The sequence below is a fragment of the Cervus elaphus genome, chromosome 30, assembly GCF_910594005.1.
Source record: "Cervus elaphus chromosome 30, mCerEla1.1, whole genome shotgun sequence".
Lineage (NCBI taxonomy): Eukaryota > Metazoa > Chordata > Mammalia > Artiodactyla > Cervidae > Cervus > Cervus elaphus.
The window spans coordinates 43,681,937-43,699,986 of record NC_057844.1 but is presented as its reverse complement, the minus strand read 5'-3'; the positions used below and the strand labels follow the sequence as shown (position 1 = coordinate 43,699,986).

Genomic DNA, 18,050 nt, shown 5'->3' with positions numbered 1-18,050 from the left:
ACTCTAGCATTCTTGGGCTTCCCTCATGGTTCAGCTGGTAAAGGGTCCACCTGCAATGAGGGAGACCTGGGTTGGGAAGATTCCCTGGCGAAGGGAACAGCTACCTACTCCAGTATTCTGGCCTGGAGAATTCCATGGACTGTATAATCCGTGGGGTTGCAAAGAGTCAGACACAACTGAGCAACTTTCATTTTTATGACTGGAAATAAGCATGGATCTGGGATAAATCATTTAGAAGTATATGTTTGGTTGGTTGATAAGCAAAGATATTTCTGAAAGACCATAAGTATTTGTGAAGAGGATTAACATGCAAGTAATTTGAGATGTGATATTGAATATATTTTGGCCTGTGTTCTGTATATTTTCAAATTTCAGTACTGAAGATATTATTTAAAATAAATTAATAGATAATTACAGTAAATTATCAATCACTTAAATAGCTATTGAACAGTTAGTAGGAGCTTGTAACCCTGTTAATCATACCTGAGAAGAGATGCCACACATTTTTCTTGATTTTCTATAAGTTTATGAGTCAGTATGACTATGAAGCCTTTCAGCAACTACATAGATGGCAATTGATTAAAGCCTAATATGACCAATTAAAAACAAATTGTGTCACCTGTGGCCTGAGTAATTAGGTAAATCCTCATGGAAGTAATAGGACTTAAACTAGATTCTGAAGATTGAGTAATATTTTAATGAAAGCATCAGAGGTAAAGACATTATATCACTGCTTTCTAAAGCCATAATATATTCAGATGACAGGAAGAGATCAGAAGAACCAAATTATGAAATACAGAATAATGAGCCCTAAGGTATTAGAGAAAGTGGCTGAATAGCTAAAATGGAGTTATATTATAAAATTTATGGCTTGCTAGTCTGAGGCTATTGAATAATGTCTTGCAAACAATAAGAAATTAAAGGAGGTTTTGAATATAACCTAGATATGAGTAAATTAATGAAAGTGTTCTAAGGAGTGGGGAGAAGGGTGGGCTTGAGTAGAATAGATTGGTAATAAGAGAAGCTGCAGATATCCAGGAGCTGAATTATAGCACCCGGCACATAACATGCACTAAATAAATAGGTGCGAACTATTGACTAAATGAATGTATGAATGAATGCAATGTCTGGAGCCTACATAGGATGCAATAAAAATTTTCAGGATGAAAGTGGAATGCACACAGGACCCAGGATTGCTTCTTTTAGCCTTAGAAATGCTGACCTTTCAAACCACCTTCGAAATGCAAACCCATGTTAAATAAATGCATGTTAATACTAAATTATGAATGCATGAAACCTATTTTCACTTATCACTAACAGGAACTATCATTTGAGTTAATTTTTATGAGCTCTGCTTCTTTTGATTATGTCATTATTCTTGTCTATTTGTACTGTCAGCTTAGCCAATTACTTCTCATCTGAAGGCAATCAAGTATTTCTGTGTTCAGAATAAAATTAATGCAACTGTTTCTCATTTTGTAAATGGTTTCTTCCAAATACTTGAGCAGGAGTCATTCAAATGTATCATTTGGATATATCAGATGTAAGTTTTAGCATGTTGGTAATTTGTGTTTTCATTTTGACATGATAGCACTGAAAGAGAACATAAAAAGTTCTGTTATGTCTACTTTCCTCACTTTATTAAAAATAAAAATAATAGCCTCATATTTTATTCAGAATCATTGGTATGTCAGTGGAAAGAACTAGAAGATATTTCATTTTCTTAAAATTTCATGATTCTATGCTTTGTTAAAATCTTTTCATCTAATGTTAATGGGATTTTAGGTGAAACACGCAGGTCTAGCTGCTTACATAGATGAGTTTCTTTTAGTCTGCAGGCAGATGTTCTGGCCACGGTTGATCTAGTTTTCTTGCACAAGCTTAGGCTGTTTCAGTCACAAGCAGATACTGAAGTAATTGATGAAGGACTACGAAAATCAGTGAAGCAATGTTTGAGCCTGTTTGTCCATTTTCCTCTCTCTCTGTTTTTGAAAATCTATCAAATAGGTTGGAAATATATAGAAAACTTCTCTAGGCATGAACCAACTTATGGTTTCCCTTGAGAGGTGGGACAGCCCTATCTATGAGCTCACCTATGAACCCTGTTTATTTATTGTGATGTCACAAAGTTCTGTGATAAATAAAGTCTCTCCTTTGACCAGCACTTTCCACTCACTCTCAAAGAGGCTCAAGGTTCAAGGTCACTCTCAGTGTGACTGCCAAATCATTGTTTCCTTGTAGAATATCTTAGATAAATAAACCACATAAAAATTTTTTTTAAAAAGTATTTTATTTGCATCCTCTATTTATAAGACATTGAAGTAAAAATGATTTTTTCCTGTAGTTTATGGAATATGATAATATTTTATGACTTTTCTTATTTATTTTGTCAAGCAGAAAACTTGAAAGACCATATATGAAGCTGTCATTTGTTCTGTAGGGACAGTCACTTCTAATAGGAATCAACTTTGTTTCATAGTTTCAAATTCTGTGAGTTGATTATTTTAGCACAACACCTAATAACAAAGTGAGTTTCAAGTACTGTGAAATAATATGAGATATATGAAATTTTGTCACTTTCTTATGAATGTAAGAAAGCTCATAACTTGATAGCCCAAGGATATAGTGTTAGAAGAGTTAATACATTCTTTGGTCCACAATAAGTGCAAATTTATCTTTCTTTGTTTATTCAATATTGCATTCCATTTTCCAATGGATCTTTAGTCAGAAGGTACGGAAAGATGTATTTGCAATGCTTTCTACAGATTCTGTTGGTTACTGTGTTTTTCAATACCATGTTACTCTTACTTAAAGAATACCTTTTAATATAGTTGTTTTTACTTCCAGCCACTAACATTATAGAAAAGTGTTGCTATAATTTATATTTCTCTAATATCTTTATTTTATATTCTAAGTCTAGATATAATGCATACTTCTGTAATGTAGATATTTTCTGATTTACTGAAAAATTAGAGTTGTATGCTCTCTGTGTAGTAAAAGTAGGTTGTAGAGCACAAATAATTTGTGCATTTGACTTTGTTTGCTTATGATGAAATGTTGGGTCTTCCCTCATAGCTCAGTCAGTTAAGAACCTGCCTGCAATGCAGGAGACCCAGGTTTGATTTCTTGGTTGGTAAGATCCCCTGGAGAAGGCATTGGCAAGCCACTCCAGTATTCTTGCCTGGAGAATCCCATGGACAGAGAAGCCCGGCAGGCTACAGTCCATGGGGTCTCAAGAGTCAGCCAGGACTTAGCGACTAAACCACCATCATGATGAAATGTTATAATTTAAGGTAGCACTCATACTTGCAAGTTAGTGCAGAGAATCATGACAAAGATTCTAGCCAAGAGGGTATTTTCTTTGAAACATTAAGTTATAAGTTATACAGAAATGAGACAATTTTTTGAATATTTTCTTATTTAGAGGTTGGAAAAAAAGTGCAAATCTAGATACTTGAATAATACATTTCATTTTAATGGAATAATATTTTCAGAATCATAATTCCTAATTTATGGCAAGCATTTCAAATAAATTCATATAAATAATTTTGGAAAATGCAGCTTGAGTTAGTATTTATGTATAAGAATGCAGATTAAAACATATTAAATATTTTTATGTTGCTAAATATGAGGTTCAATTTCTCAAACTTTAACAATAAAATTATTTGTATTTTAATAACAAATGTAATGGTCATTTGAAAGAAATAATGTTTTAATAACTATTTCTTTTTTCAGTGATAAAGTCAGTGAAACTTTGAGCCAAGAAAAATAAAGCAATAATGTTTTAATATAACACTTGCAGAGAGCATCTTTATTCTAATTAAAAGTTTATAGCATATCTGGCAACTGGAACTTTCTAACTGAGCTACTATTGAGTACTCTAGTTATTAATGAATGCATTATTCTAGTTTTTAATATTAATCAATTCTGAGTATCACACATGAAATTTGCCTGGATGTTTATTAATCCAGTTATCTTCGGCAGCTATAGGGTTACATTAAAACTTGCTGGTTATTATTTACTCACAAAGGAAAATGACCAAAATTATAGGGAGGTAGATCATATTTGCAAAGTAGCTGCCTAGCTCATGTGGATCCTTGGATGGATCAACCTCTTAGTATTTCACACAATGTTAATTATTAATATACCCTATTGTATCCTTCATATTAAGTCAGGATGCTTTATTTCTGGCATATCTTCTACATAATAAAATATTCTAAAACTTTATTTTGTACATGATGGGATTTTTGTTTTTTTCTTGAGATTTATATACAATTAATTTATAAGGACATAGTTATTGGTTACCTTAAGTGTAAAAACATACTAACAGTAAAGATACTGAGAAAGTTCCAAGGACACTTTTTTGTAAACTAAATTATATTAGATTATCTTTGACTGGAAATAGTATTTGTATATAATATCCTAAGAATAAACTCTGATTTATAGATAACTACTGTAAAAATTCTGGTATATAAACATGAGTGTGTTTCAAAGTAGTAGACAATTATTGCAACATATTGGTATATTTTTCTCAGTGGGACAGAGTAAAGGAAATGTCAGAGTCGTTTAAGTTTCTCAAACATTTAAAAATGCAAAAAAGTAACTTTTATTGCATAGCAAGGAGCAAAATTTGTCTTAATCTTGAACCATTTCAGAAAATCTAAAGATAGCTCAAGTTTAGGAAACAGCTTAGCTACCTATTACTCTCAATTTGGACCTGAGTTTGGAATGGAATAATCCTAAAAACAGTTGTCATGGAATATGAAATACAGACCCAAGTGATATAGTACCCATAAGCAAGAAATATTTACAAGTTATAGTTTGAAACAGTTTGAAAACAGTACAGTGATTAAGAAGAATTTAACTTCTTTCAAAATAAAGAATATTGTCAACTGGTTGAGTACACCAAAGTTAAGAAATTTTACAGAATGATTTGTTAATAAAATGGAAAGTATCATTTAAGTACAGAATATCTTGGTCATTTTTTTAGAAATAAAGTACAAATTTTAAGTTCATTTTCTATATGTTTCAGGTCATTTTTTTTTTCCTTTCCCCTTTGGACTTGCTATGAGCTGATATTTATTTAAAGAAACAAGAAAAACAGGTGTATTTTCTTGAAAAGGCCAGAGTTAAAGAAACCATGTGTTTCCTGAGCAAGGCTTTCTCACTTTTAGATAATTTAGGTAATTTTAATTCATCAGGTTAGACAGTTTACATTTGGAGGTGGAACCGAGAATCAAAACGGGGAGATGTTGGCGGGTGTGATTGGTGTCAGCCTCATGATGGGCTGAAGGGTGTCCAGGGAAGCGTCGGCCCTGTTACTCAGAAGCCCTAGGACGTGTGGCCTGGATAGTTGGAGAGAGAATGAAGCAGAGGTGAATTAAACCAAAACCAACTTTACTCTCTAACAGCTGATCTTCTTGCCAAGCCCTCTGTGTAAAGTTTTTAATCTGTTGGCTTCATCTCTATTTCTGAATCATTTGTGATATGTGCAGATAGGTGAGGCCTTTGGGCATTGAAGAGATCTGGAGAAGTCAGTCCATAAATGGAGATTTGAAACTTAATACAAGCCTTACTCAAAACCAAGTGGGCAACCACACATGAAGTGAGTTCTAGGGAGTCTGAGGTCTAAGTTCTGGCTATAAGGAGTTCTTTTTTTTTTTTTAATTGACATTTAGGTTTTTGTTTTTTTTTTAATTGGAGTATAATCAACTAACAATGTTGTGTCTGTTTCAGGTGCATAGCAAAGCAATTCCGTTATAAATATATAGGTATTCTTTTTCAAGTTCTAGGACATACTTTGAAATAAATAGTATATATAATGTTTTTATGGATATATCTATCAACATTAAGAAATTCATTTCCCATTTGAAATTATTACTCAAACGTATTTTAAACCTAGGCACTCAGAGTTGACTGTCCTCTGATACTTCATTTTTACAGAATTCCTTCCATTTTCTTTTATAATTTTAAATTTATAAAAATGTTGAAATAAATCTAATATACTTTGCATGTGTATTTAGAAATAGATGTGCATTTAGTTATTCAAATAGATGATAAGGTCAGTGCTTTTACCTTCAACTTTATCACTAATGTATATATCATTTTATTGAATTTTAAAAACTATAACGATTCCCTTAAGCAAACAAATGAGTTTATTCCTGGCTTTTCATGGTTTGACTCCTTGCCAGGAAACAAGAATCTTTTTTCTTCCTGTTGGGCTCTGCTATTGTCCCAGAGAAACGATTTCCCCTCTATTTCCTCAAATCTATTTCATTAATGTTTCTATTTATTAATATTTTACAAGCAAAATAGTAGTCCCTTAAGAAACGGGTAGGAAGGCAACAAAGTTTTAGTATATGAGAAGAAAAGTACAAGCAAGACTCTAATTAAACATCTTCCTTTGTATATTCCAAAGCACCTAGTAACTCTAATACTTCTTCTTCTTTTTTGTTTTTTTTACTTCATAGCACCATTTTTAAATTGGAGAATAATCAAGCACCTGCTATGTTTTTGTGTTCTCTCTTATACTCCCAACAGTAGTTTATATAATAGTTAAATAAATTTATTTGATTATGGTTCAAATCAATTCCTAAATTATATGTTGTCATCATTTATTAACTTAGTCACTCAGTAAACATTTATGTACCAATGTGGTACAGTGTCTTACCAATCAGAAGAAAAGATCAGTGAGTCATTGTCAAAGTTTCTACTTACACGTTTTCTAAATCCGTGTGACATATTTAACTCTCTTGAAATAAAATAAGTTTCATGAACAAAAAAAGAGAATATGATACTAAAAGGGTCAAGGAAAAAGAAAATGCAAAGAAGGACAGAGAAAGAGGAAAGTAAAAGACACTTTGGATATATTCAAAGAAATGTACAGAAAAAGAATTTGTGGAGATGATAACTTTTTATAGTTAAAGAAAAGAGGAATACTATAGCATAAAGTTCTGGTCTCCCTTAGGTGTTGGATTTTTGGTAATTTTTATTTGTTTATTTTAGTTTCATTATTGGAAACTATAACTTTGCCTGAAGTATAGTTTTTCAAAGATTTGCATAATTAAAAAGGTGTTATGAGTATAATTTTCTATTTTTATTGAATCATTTTAATTTGAAAGGGATTTAAACTATGCTTGAACATCTTAAAGTATTATACCTTTTAAAACTTTAAAAGCTTTAAAGTATGCTTGGAATACATTAAAGTATGTGAATACTCATGATAGGTTTGTTAGGGGCTAATTTATTGAATAATTTTTTTTAATCTACTTTACCAGAAATGTTTATGGCCAAAAAGGCAACTATATTTGATTTATGAACAGATTTTATAAAAAGGAAATTAAACTGAAAAGTGATATTTAAAAGTTTCTTTGTACTCTGAATGGCCAAATAATAATAAATAATATGGAATCAAAAATATCTTTTCTGTTTTCCTTAGCCATGCATTTTACTCATATTTATTCCTCAGTGTAATCAATTCTTATTATATTTTGCATCCCTGTCAGTATAAGGGCAATATCAAAGGTACTAAGCTTCTAATTTTCTAATTAGATATCTTATGCTCATACTATAAAAAGCATTATTAACATGAATGTGTATTATTCACAGATATTGGCAGACCTAGAAAACCATGCATTATTTAAGAATGATCTGGAATGTCAAAAGCTGATTCTAGAAGCAATGAAGTACCATCTGTTGCCAGAAAGAAGAACTTTAATGCAAAGTCCAAGAACTAAACCTAGAAAGTCTACAGTTGGAACTCTGTATGCTGTGGGAGGCATGGATAACAACAAAGGTATTTAGTTCCAGATCTTTAATAATATACACCTGGCATCATACCATAACATGAATTTACTATTGTAATCTGCATAATACCAACAAACTTCACAGAAACTTACCTTTATTCATTAAAATTTTAGTTTTAGGAAAAAATTATGATGCCTCATTTTTCCTTTTTTTCAATCTGTAGTTGCTGCTTCTGTTTATCATCTTTAAATCTTTAATCTCTTTGAATTATGTACAAGATTTCATATGGAATAAAATAAAAAGATTGAAAGCACTTACTTACAAAACACAGACCAAATGATTTGTTGGATATCTTGAAAAATGTATTTCTATTCTAAGTAAGTAATTTATATTCTCTTCTAGTCTAAGTAAAGTAAAATGTATTTCTATTTCGAAGTGCAATGTGTCAGCCCTATGCTTGCTGAGAGTAACATTTATGAAAAAGAGAGTCTCTGCTTTTGAAGAATTTAGAATGTCTTACCGAAGCCAGAGGGCTTCCCAGGAAGCACGGTGGTAAAGAACCCGCCTGCCAATGCAGGAGACATAGAGAAGTGGGTTCCATTCCTGGGTTAGGAAGATCCCCTGGAGGAGGGCATGGCAACCCACTCCAATATTCTGCCTGCAGAATCCCGGGCCAGAGAGCTCGGTGGGCTACCATTCACAGGGTTACAAAAAGTCAGACACGACTGAAGTGACAGCACGGACACACGCACAGAAGCTGGAAAAACAGACAATTATCATTGAGGGTACTGACTTGGCAGGTGTCATTTTCAAGTTTAATTTTCTTTTTTCCACATGAAATACTTTTTTCATTTCTTAAAACAGAAGCAGGTACACTTTATAGTAAGTCTCAGATTTGATAAATGGGCAGTGATTTTATACATGTATATAACAATTTAAGTTCAAATTTATGATATTTGCTTTTAAAGAGCACTGCATTCTACAGAAAGAATGCTCATATAAGATCAATTCCATTTGTACATCTGCACATTTCCTTTAAAAATAAAAAAAGAACAGTGATTGAATCAGGCAAGCCTGTGGCTAGGATTAAGCAGTAAATGATTAACATCAATATAAAAATTAGCATCAATATAAAAATCATTATCCTATTAATTAGCCAAAAGACATGGCTAATTTAAATTTTAAAATTTAGTGACTTTAAATACAATTGCCATAGCATAAAGAAATATGAGTACAGGGATTACACTGAGTTAAGCTGTTTGCCATCATTCCCAAACCATTCCCCCAATCCTGGTTCACAAAATCAGTCCCTGGTGCCAAAAAGGTTGGGGATCACTGGTCCAAAGGATTAAAAGAGTGTAATAAAACAAAGTGCTTATTAAAAATTAGTCAGATTAAGTCAGAGATTAATCTGATTAAGTCAGAGATAAAACAGGAAAAAAAAAATTGACAGAACCTTTAGGAATTCTTACCATATCCACAACCCTCTAGGAATTGGATGTTAAATATATCCCATAACTTAGATAAAAAGCTGACACTTAATACCAAACCTCAGAGAACCTAGCTTTCCTGCCATAGCAGAAACTTAGAGAAGCCAATGTTTCAGGAGATTTAAACAACTAGGACATTTTCAAGGTAATCATTGTATTTGCATCATGCTTTTACTGCTTAAAAAGTGTTTTCTAAACCTTATTAACTTGTGTTATCTCTAAATGAGCATTACGATTTTATCTTAAAATTGTGATTTCTTGAAAGATAATGAGGAAAAGGAAATTGTAAAAAGAGGCAGAGAAATCAAAAGAAAAAATGTAGCAAATGTTATATTTTATTTTGCATGACTGATTTGAAAAATAAAGCAATACAATGATAATGACACAATATCTTAGAATACAATGATCTAGAATACTTAGTGTGTTTGTCAGAATTTTTTACATATTTATATTGTGCCTTATAAGGCTATATAAACATTTTACTGAGTTCCTCTTCAGTTCTATAATTACTGGGATTCAGGTGATATTCTAGAGCATTGATAAGCTATGAGTACAACCCCTGTAGATTTTCTGTAGACATTGCAAAAATTCAGAGCATTTTTCTCTCCTTTCCCTTCCTTTCTTCTTATATTCACATGGAAGTACATGCATCCTACAATGATGCATTTTCCTGCACATCTATTTTGTTCCAGGCTCTGTGTTAAGAACTTGTGTACCATGTTGAACATTATGAATTACTACCCCTACCTCACGGGCTTCTCATGTGGAGTTACTGGTAAAAAACCCACCTGCCAATGCAGGAGACACAAGAAAGGCAGGCTCCATCCTTCGGTTGGGAAGGTCCCTTGGAGGAGAAAATGGCAACCCAGTCCAGTATTCTTGCCTGGAGAATCCCATGGACAGAGGAGCCTGCTGGGTTTATAGTCCATGGGGTCTCACAGAGTCAGACACAACTGAAGTGACTGAGCATGCACACATGCACCCCTACCTCACAGAGCTACCAAGTTAATCTGGGAAAGTGAACAGTAAACAAAATATTTGTGAATAAAATGAGCTTGAGAAGAATGAATTTGTGAGTACAATATCTATAATGCCTGGGTGCTAACCTAGTCTAGTCTAGGAAAGTAGAGAAGTACAGAGAAAGTGTTCATTGTTGCTATTCTTAGCTGGTCTAAAGGATAATTAGACATTAGCTTAGAACATTATTAGAATGGTAGAATAGGCTTGGTGGCAAATTCTAGACTAGAGCTACATCAGATGTGAAGATTTACAGCTAGAGAAGCATGACATCTTCAAAACCAAAGAGAAATCCTTTCTGGCTGAAATATAGCCAGCGGAGAAGTAAAACCAGCATGGTAGTGGAGGAAAGACACAGTGCACTTCAGGGAAAGGCTTAGCAAGATAGATTCTGATTTGAAATCTAGACATCATCGAAAGTGATGTTCCAAGTGTAGAAAGTAGCCTTTGCAATCAGATGACTATTTAATCAGATGATTAGGAATATCACTTAAAATCTCGATCTAATTTACCCTTTCTTAATACTAGAGTGTGTTTCTGTAGCAACTACAGTGATTAAATGTAAAGAGGCTAAATACAAGGAATTCCAACATGTTTGATTAGCGCCAAAGAGGACATCAGAAAACTCTGTAGCACACTGTGCCGACTTTCCTCATCACATTATAGACTAAGGTCAAGCCATCTAGAAACTTTGGGGGCATAGACTATAGGGATTCTATGACTTAATAGTGATGTGACACACAAGTGAAGCTAGGACAACAAGATATTCATATAATGGCATTTATATGAATAGCATTATGTATTGGGCTTCTTGGGGCTCAGCTGATAAAGAATACATCTGCAGTGCAGGAGACCTGGGTTCGACCCCTGGGTTGGGACGATCCCCTTGGAGAAGGGAAAAGCTACCCACTCCAGTATTCTGGCCTGGAGAATTCTAGAAGCAAGCTCCAGAGCAAGCTCCAGAAGTTGGTGATGGACATAGGGTCTCAGTCCATGGGGTCACAAAGAGTTGGACAGGACTGAGAAACTTTCACTTTCACTTTCAAATGCCTTTTGCACCAATACAAACAACGTTCAAGAATTGGGAATCATATAATTCATTTGAGAGAAAAGAATCAAGACATAAATGAAGTTAGCAATATGTCTTAGAAAGTATAATTGATTCGCTGCCATAACTGTAATATACTGAAGAATATATCTTTAAAAATATAATAAAGTGAAAATGTTAGTCACTCATTCGTGTTCCACTCTTTGCGACCCCATGGACTGTAGCCTCCCAGGCTCCTCTGTCCGTGGAATTCTCTAGGCAAGAATACTGGAGCGGGTAGCCATTCGATTCTCCAGGGGATCTTCTTGACCCAGGGATCAATCGAGCATTGTAGTCAGATTCTTTACCATCTGAGACACCAGGGAAGCCTAATTTAGAGCATATTTCAGTTCAGTCATTCAGCCATGTTCGACTCTTTGAGACTCCATGGACTGCAGATGCCAGGCTTCCCTGTCCATTACCAACTTCCTGAGCTTGCTTAAACTCACATCCACTGAGTCAGTGATGCCATCCAATAATAATAATGGGACTGAATTTTTCTTTTTGTATTTCTAATTCTTCATGTATTTATTCATTAAATGTAATAATGAAGACTGACATTAGTTTCTATTTTTTCAATTATTACATATTTTAATTTAATTTCTTGAACTAATTGCCTATAACACATGGTATAAAATTCAATAGAAATAACTTATGAGGTGCTTTACTCATTTTGTGCATTTTATAAGGAATAATTTAAATATCTTACAAGTTTACTGTAAACATCTAGTAGGTAGCATAGCATACCTAACAATTTCTGAGCAAATGATGAATATCATATATGAGAACAAAAGCAGGCTATGGAAAACCTTATGTCCTTTCAAAGATAATTTATTTCCTTTTTGGAAGACACTTAGGTAATATCAAAATACTGTCTTCCAAACAAGCATTGAGTGATTTGTGATTAAGATGTAGTATCTGTGAGGGCTGCCCTACTCCTGGTTTGCCTTCATTATTTATAGAAAGGTCATTAGTCTTTGGCCGGTCCTATGTGCCATTTTATTTTCATCTCAGAGGAACCAGTTCTATCTAATTTTTAGCATTTTAGCTTCCATTTTCTGCCCGAATTTCTGTCTTTCCTTGTGTATCTTACAAATTAGCAAATGCCCAGAAGACAAGCAATGATGGCTTTTCATGTTTTTCTCTGAGTCTAAAATCCTGACTACTTTGGTTGCCCTGGGCTACAGTTAGTGTCTCCCCAGCCCCACAAGGGCTCCGCTGGTGGCTCAGTGGTAAAGAATTCAACTGTCAATTCAGGAGATGGGGGTTCAATCCCTGAGAAGGGAAGATCCTCTAGAGAAGGAAATGGCAACCCGCTCCAGTATTCTTGCCTGGGAAATCCCATGGACAGAGGAGCCTACAAGGCTATAGCCCATGCAGTCACAAAAAGTCAGACACAACAGCTAAACAGCTAGAACAACAGCCCGCCAAGGTTGCCAAGAACCCAGGACCAGCAAGTACTTCAAGGGCTCTCGATTAAATAGCACTGCCTCTGAATCAGTCACTTCTGATGGGTCTCAATGGTAAATAATCTGTCTGTAATGAAGGCGACCGTGGTTTTATGCTCTGAAGGAGGGCATGGAAACTCACTCTAGTACCCTTACCTAGAGAATCCCATGGACAGAGGAGCCTGGCACGCTGCAATCCATAGGGTTGCACAGAGTCAGACATGCCTGAAGCAAAGAAGCAGCAGCAGCAGAGGGGGGGAAACGGCAAAGAATGTTAGACTCAGTTCAGTGCACATCGCTTCTATTTTGGATTTGTCCTCCTAAGTGTTAACAATCTTTTTTAGTCTCTAATGTCTTTAAACAGCTAAATTTTTTGTTTGAAGACTGTTGCCTTATAGTTACTTTTGTGGAGATAGTTCATCTGATGCAAACTAAAGCATCATAGTTAGCAGCAGAGGCCCTTGTGAATTTGGCTTGATGATTTCAACATGGTGCATTTCTGGAACTTCTCTTTGAATTTTTTTGAAATATATATGATGATGTTCCCATCTTACTTGTTTGTTTTTTTTTTAATTTCATCTATTGTTACTTTAAATAGTTCATAGGTTTATTTTTTATCCTGTAGCTAGTAACTAATTTCTAAAAGCTTCAGAGTCTAAGTCTGTTGATTGTTATTTCTGACATTTATATCAGTGTTATACCTTGATTGTTGGGTATGATTATTTTGAAATTACAGTTAATTCCATTACTCTGTGGAGTATTCAGGGTCCTAATTGGAGATGTATCAACCTAAACACAGATGTAAACTGAGAAATATCAGAAATTGAGCTTACACTGGAATAGTACAGTTATTGCAATTTGGGAAATGCAATCTCTAGGAAACTACAAGCTAGCCCATTGAGGATTTGGAGTGGGCTGTATTTATGGGCAAGGAGTGCAAAGAGGGCAGAGTCCAAGAAGTTAGTTTATTGTCTTAAGGATAGTAAGAGATTCTTGGAAGATGGTCACTGGTAAGCTTTGGGTTTTAAATTAGGCATTTGTGAGAAATGAGTCTCTGAGTTCTTGTGTCATCTTCCTGAGGGTGCATGCATTGAGATTCTCCATTTCATATTTTCTGGTTCCATTTTAGATTAAAATCCTTTCACACTTTCCTCCAGCATGCATGAGTCAGCTCTAACCAAGAACTCTGACTCAGTTCTTGAATCTCATCAGTTCAGTTCATTCACTCAGTCATGTCTGACTCTTTGCAACCCCATGGGCTGCTGCACACCAGGCTTCCCTGTCTGTCACCAATTCCCAGAGCTTGCTCAAACTCATGACCATTGAGTTGGTGATGCCATCCAACCATCTCATTCTCTGTCATCCCCTTCTCCTCCTGCCTTCACGCTTTCCCAGCATCAGAGTCTTTTCCAATAAGTCATTTCTTTACATCAGATTGCCACAGTATTGGAGTTTCAGCTTCAGCTTCAGTCCTTCCAGTGAATATTCGGAACTGATTTCCTTTAGGGTTGACTGGTTTGATATCCTTGCAGTCCAAGGAACTCTCAGGAGTCTTCTCCAACACCACAGTTCAAAAGCACCAGTTCTTCAGTGCTCAGCTTTCTTTATCCATACTCTATCCAACTATCCAGGTTTCTTTATCCTACTCTCACATCTATACGTGGCTACTGGAAAAATCATAGCTTTGACTAGACAGACCTGGGCTTGATGCGAAATCTCTGGATCATTCATCCCCCCTCCTCATGTTAGGCCCAAAGCAAATGTTTTAGATCCTATCATAGGTGAAGACAGCTGCTCCAAGGAAATGCAGGCTTTTGTACTCAGCAATGTCTATGCCAGGTTTCACCTCACTGTTCTTCAATTATTCAACTCCAGATTTCCTTGGAGTTTTTTTCCTTGCATTATGTCCAGTAAAGCAAAAACTGCATTGCAATTTGACCAGATTTACTGGTATTTTAATTAGAGTGCACTCTGTCACCTCTTCTATTCTCTAAAAATCAGAGTCTTTCTTTTCCTTTTGCATCTTTTTTTTTCAAAATATATATATATATATTTAAATTTTTGAATTTAAATAAATTAAAAACAAATTTAATTTTGCATTGGGGCACAGCCAATTAACAATGTTGTGGTAGTTTCAGGTGAACAGCGAAGGATACGTGTATCCTTTCTCCCCCAAACTGCCCTCCCATCTAGGCTGGGACATAACATTGAGCAGAGTTCCATGTTCTATGTTCTTTTGTACCTTGATTTTTTCTCCATAGATTGTTTTACTTGTTTTATGCCCTGTACTTTTTGGAGAATAAGGATTTTGTTTAGAATTAAGCTATTAGCAGACCTGACATTTTCCCACTTTTTACGTGTTTACAAAGTTAACATTGTTAGATAACAAAGTTAGATAGCTTCTGAGTATTCAGAAATTTTATAATACATACTCACATGTAACCTCCACATCTCTAAAGTGAAAATAATGTCTACTTCAAAGTATTAAATTATGTCAGGAAATAAAATAGAACAATTCTCATTACAATGTAGATGATGACTCAACCATTTGAATCCTTACTTATTCTTCCTATAGCAAATGCAATTCAAGTTCATGTCTGAGCTTAAATAGAAACTGACATATATCTTTGATCTGAGGCATTGTCGGCAAAAATCCAGAACTGTAAGTATAAATTCAAGAGTATATGCATTCTAATATAATAGATTAATTTCCTTTTCAAAATTTTAAGCAACTTGGAGACAGGAACCTTACATTTCTAACAGAAAGAATCGTTACTTAGAGTAGACTTTCAGTAAATGTCTGCCATACTTAAATTACAACCTATTTAACTAATATTAGTAAATATCCAAAATGAAAACTCAAAAGTATATGCACATATATACTATTTGTCAATGTAAACTTTGTATAACTATGAAATTTTCCTTTATTTATAATCTTTGGGAGATTTTTAAAGGCAAGCTATAAATAAAACTCGCCATTACCTGAACAATTTTCCCCAAAAGAGCCTTCAATTATTGTGATAAAGATTCAACAATTATCATGAATCCATGTTATTTATCCTCTGTAACTGATTGTTTGGGAATGATAAAATTATTTCATAAATGACATATATATAGATATATAGATTTTGATTTAAGTGTAGTTGATTTTATGTTAAAATAGCATATTATGTTAGGTTCAGGTTACAGCATAGTGATTTTGTAATACATTAAACACATTGTGAAATGAGGACAACAGTAACTTTAGTAACCATTTATAACATCCAATAATATTATAGTATTATTGTCTAAGTTCCTTACGTAGTATAGTATATCCTTGTGACATTTATCACAGGAAATTTACTCCTTTTAAGCCTCCCCACATATTTTGCCCAACCCTCCACTGCCTTCCCTTCTGGCAACCAGCTGTTTGCTATCTGTATGAGTCTTTCTGTTTTACTTGTTCATTTGATTTTCCTTTGGATTAAGCATTTAGGTGAAATCATACCATATATGTCTTTCTCTGTCTGATTTATTTCACTTAGCACATTGTCCTCTAGATCCAACAATGTTTTTGAAATGGCGTGATTTCATTTATCATGACTAAGTATTATCTCATTGTATATGTATACCACATTTTTTGTATTCATTCATCTATCTATGGATACCAGTTGTTTCCATATTTTGGCTATTGTAAATAATATTACAATGAACAGAGGAATACATATATCTTTTTGGTTTAGAGTTTTTGTTTTCTTCAGGTAAATACCAAGAATTGAAACTGTCAGGTAATAAGGAAGTTCTATTTTAATTTTTTAAGGAAACTTCATAGTGTTTTTCACTGTAACTGCACCAATTTACATTCCCCAGAACAGCGCACAAAGATTATTTTTCCTCTATACCCTCACCAATATGTGTTATTTGCTGCCTTTTAAATGACAGCCATTCTGACAGGTGTAAGATGATAGCACACTGATTTTGATTTGCATTTCCCTGATGATGTTGAACATTGTCTCATGTGTCTCCTGTCCGTTAATATATTTTACTTGGAAACATATTTATTTAGGTCCTCTGCATATTATTTAATGAGATATATGTTTTTGATATTGAGCTTTATGTTTTGTTCCTATAGTTTGGATTTTAACTCCTTGTTCAATATGTTGTTGTTTAGTCTCTAAGTTGTGTCTGACTCTTTGTGTCTCCAAGAATTGTAACTTGCTAGGCTCTTCTGTCCATGGGATTTCCCAGGCAAGAATACTGGAGTGGGTTGCCATTACCTTCTCCAGGGGATCTTCCCAACCCAGGAATCAAACCTGCATCTGTTGAATTGCAGGCAGATTCTTTACCACTGAGTTACTGGGTGGGTCCCTTTTATTGAATATATCATTTGCAAATATCACCTCTCATTCAAAAGGTTACATTTTTACTTTCTTGATAGTTTTCTTCCCTGTGCAAAAGCTTGCAAAATGTTTTCACTTTGATGTAATCCCTTTTGTTTATTTTCATATCAATTTCCTTTACCTGAGGAGATTTATATATCCCATAAATATATGGGTTTCCCTTGTGGCTCAGCTGGTAAAGAATCTGCCTGCAATGCAGGAGACCTGCATTCGATCCCTGGGTTGGGAAGATCCCCTGGAGAAGGAAAAGGCTACCCAATCCAGTATTCTGACCTGGAGAATACCATGGACTCTATAGTCCATGGGGTCACAAAGAGTTGGATATGACTGAGTGACTTTCACTTCACTTCACTTCATATATATATATATACACATATATATATGTGTATAGATAGATAGATAGAATCTTGCTAGCATTGATGTCTGAAAGAATACTGCCCATGTTTTCTTCTAGGATTTTATGGTTTCAGGTTTCACATATAGGTTAAGTCTGTAACCCATTTTGAGTTTATCTTTGTATATGGTGTAAAAAAGTGATCCAGTTTGATTCTTTTGCATATAGCTGTCCAGTTTCCCCAAACATTTATTGAAGAGGCTGTCTTTTCCACATGTTATATTCTTGCTTACTTTGCTATAGATTAACTTTGCTATAGATTAACTTAGCATATATATGTAAACTTATTTCTGGACTTTCTACTCTGTTCCATTGATCTATGTTTCTGTTTTTATGCTAGTTCCATACTGCTTTCATGGCTATAACTTTGTAGTATAAGTTGAAATCAGGGCCCAAAATACTCCAGTCTTGTTCTTCTTTTTCAGGATTATTTTGGTTATTTGAAATTTTAGGTTTACTTATTCTAGATCTGTGAAAAATGCTTTTGGT

General features: G+C 34.3%; 1 protein-coding gene across 2 annotated transcripts in view; it reads left to right on the top strand.

The window, feature by feature from the left end:
- Nucleotides 1-18,050, top strand: part of KLHL1 (kelch like family member 1) — a 481,321-nt gene that overhangs the window by 336,554 nt on the left and 126,717 nt on the right. For both annotated transcript variants that reach the window (XM_043892336.1, XM_043892337.1), the window contains one exon: nucleotides 7,609-7,795. In XM_043892336.1, coding sequence (XP_043748271.1) covers nucleotides 7,609-7,795 — 187 coding nt within the window. The remainder of the gene's footprint in view (nucleotides 1-7,608; nucleotides 7,796-18,050) is intronic.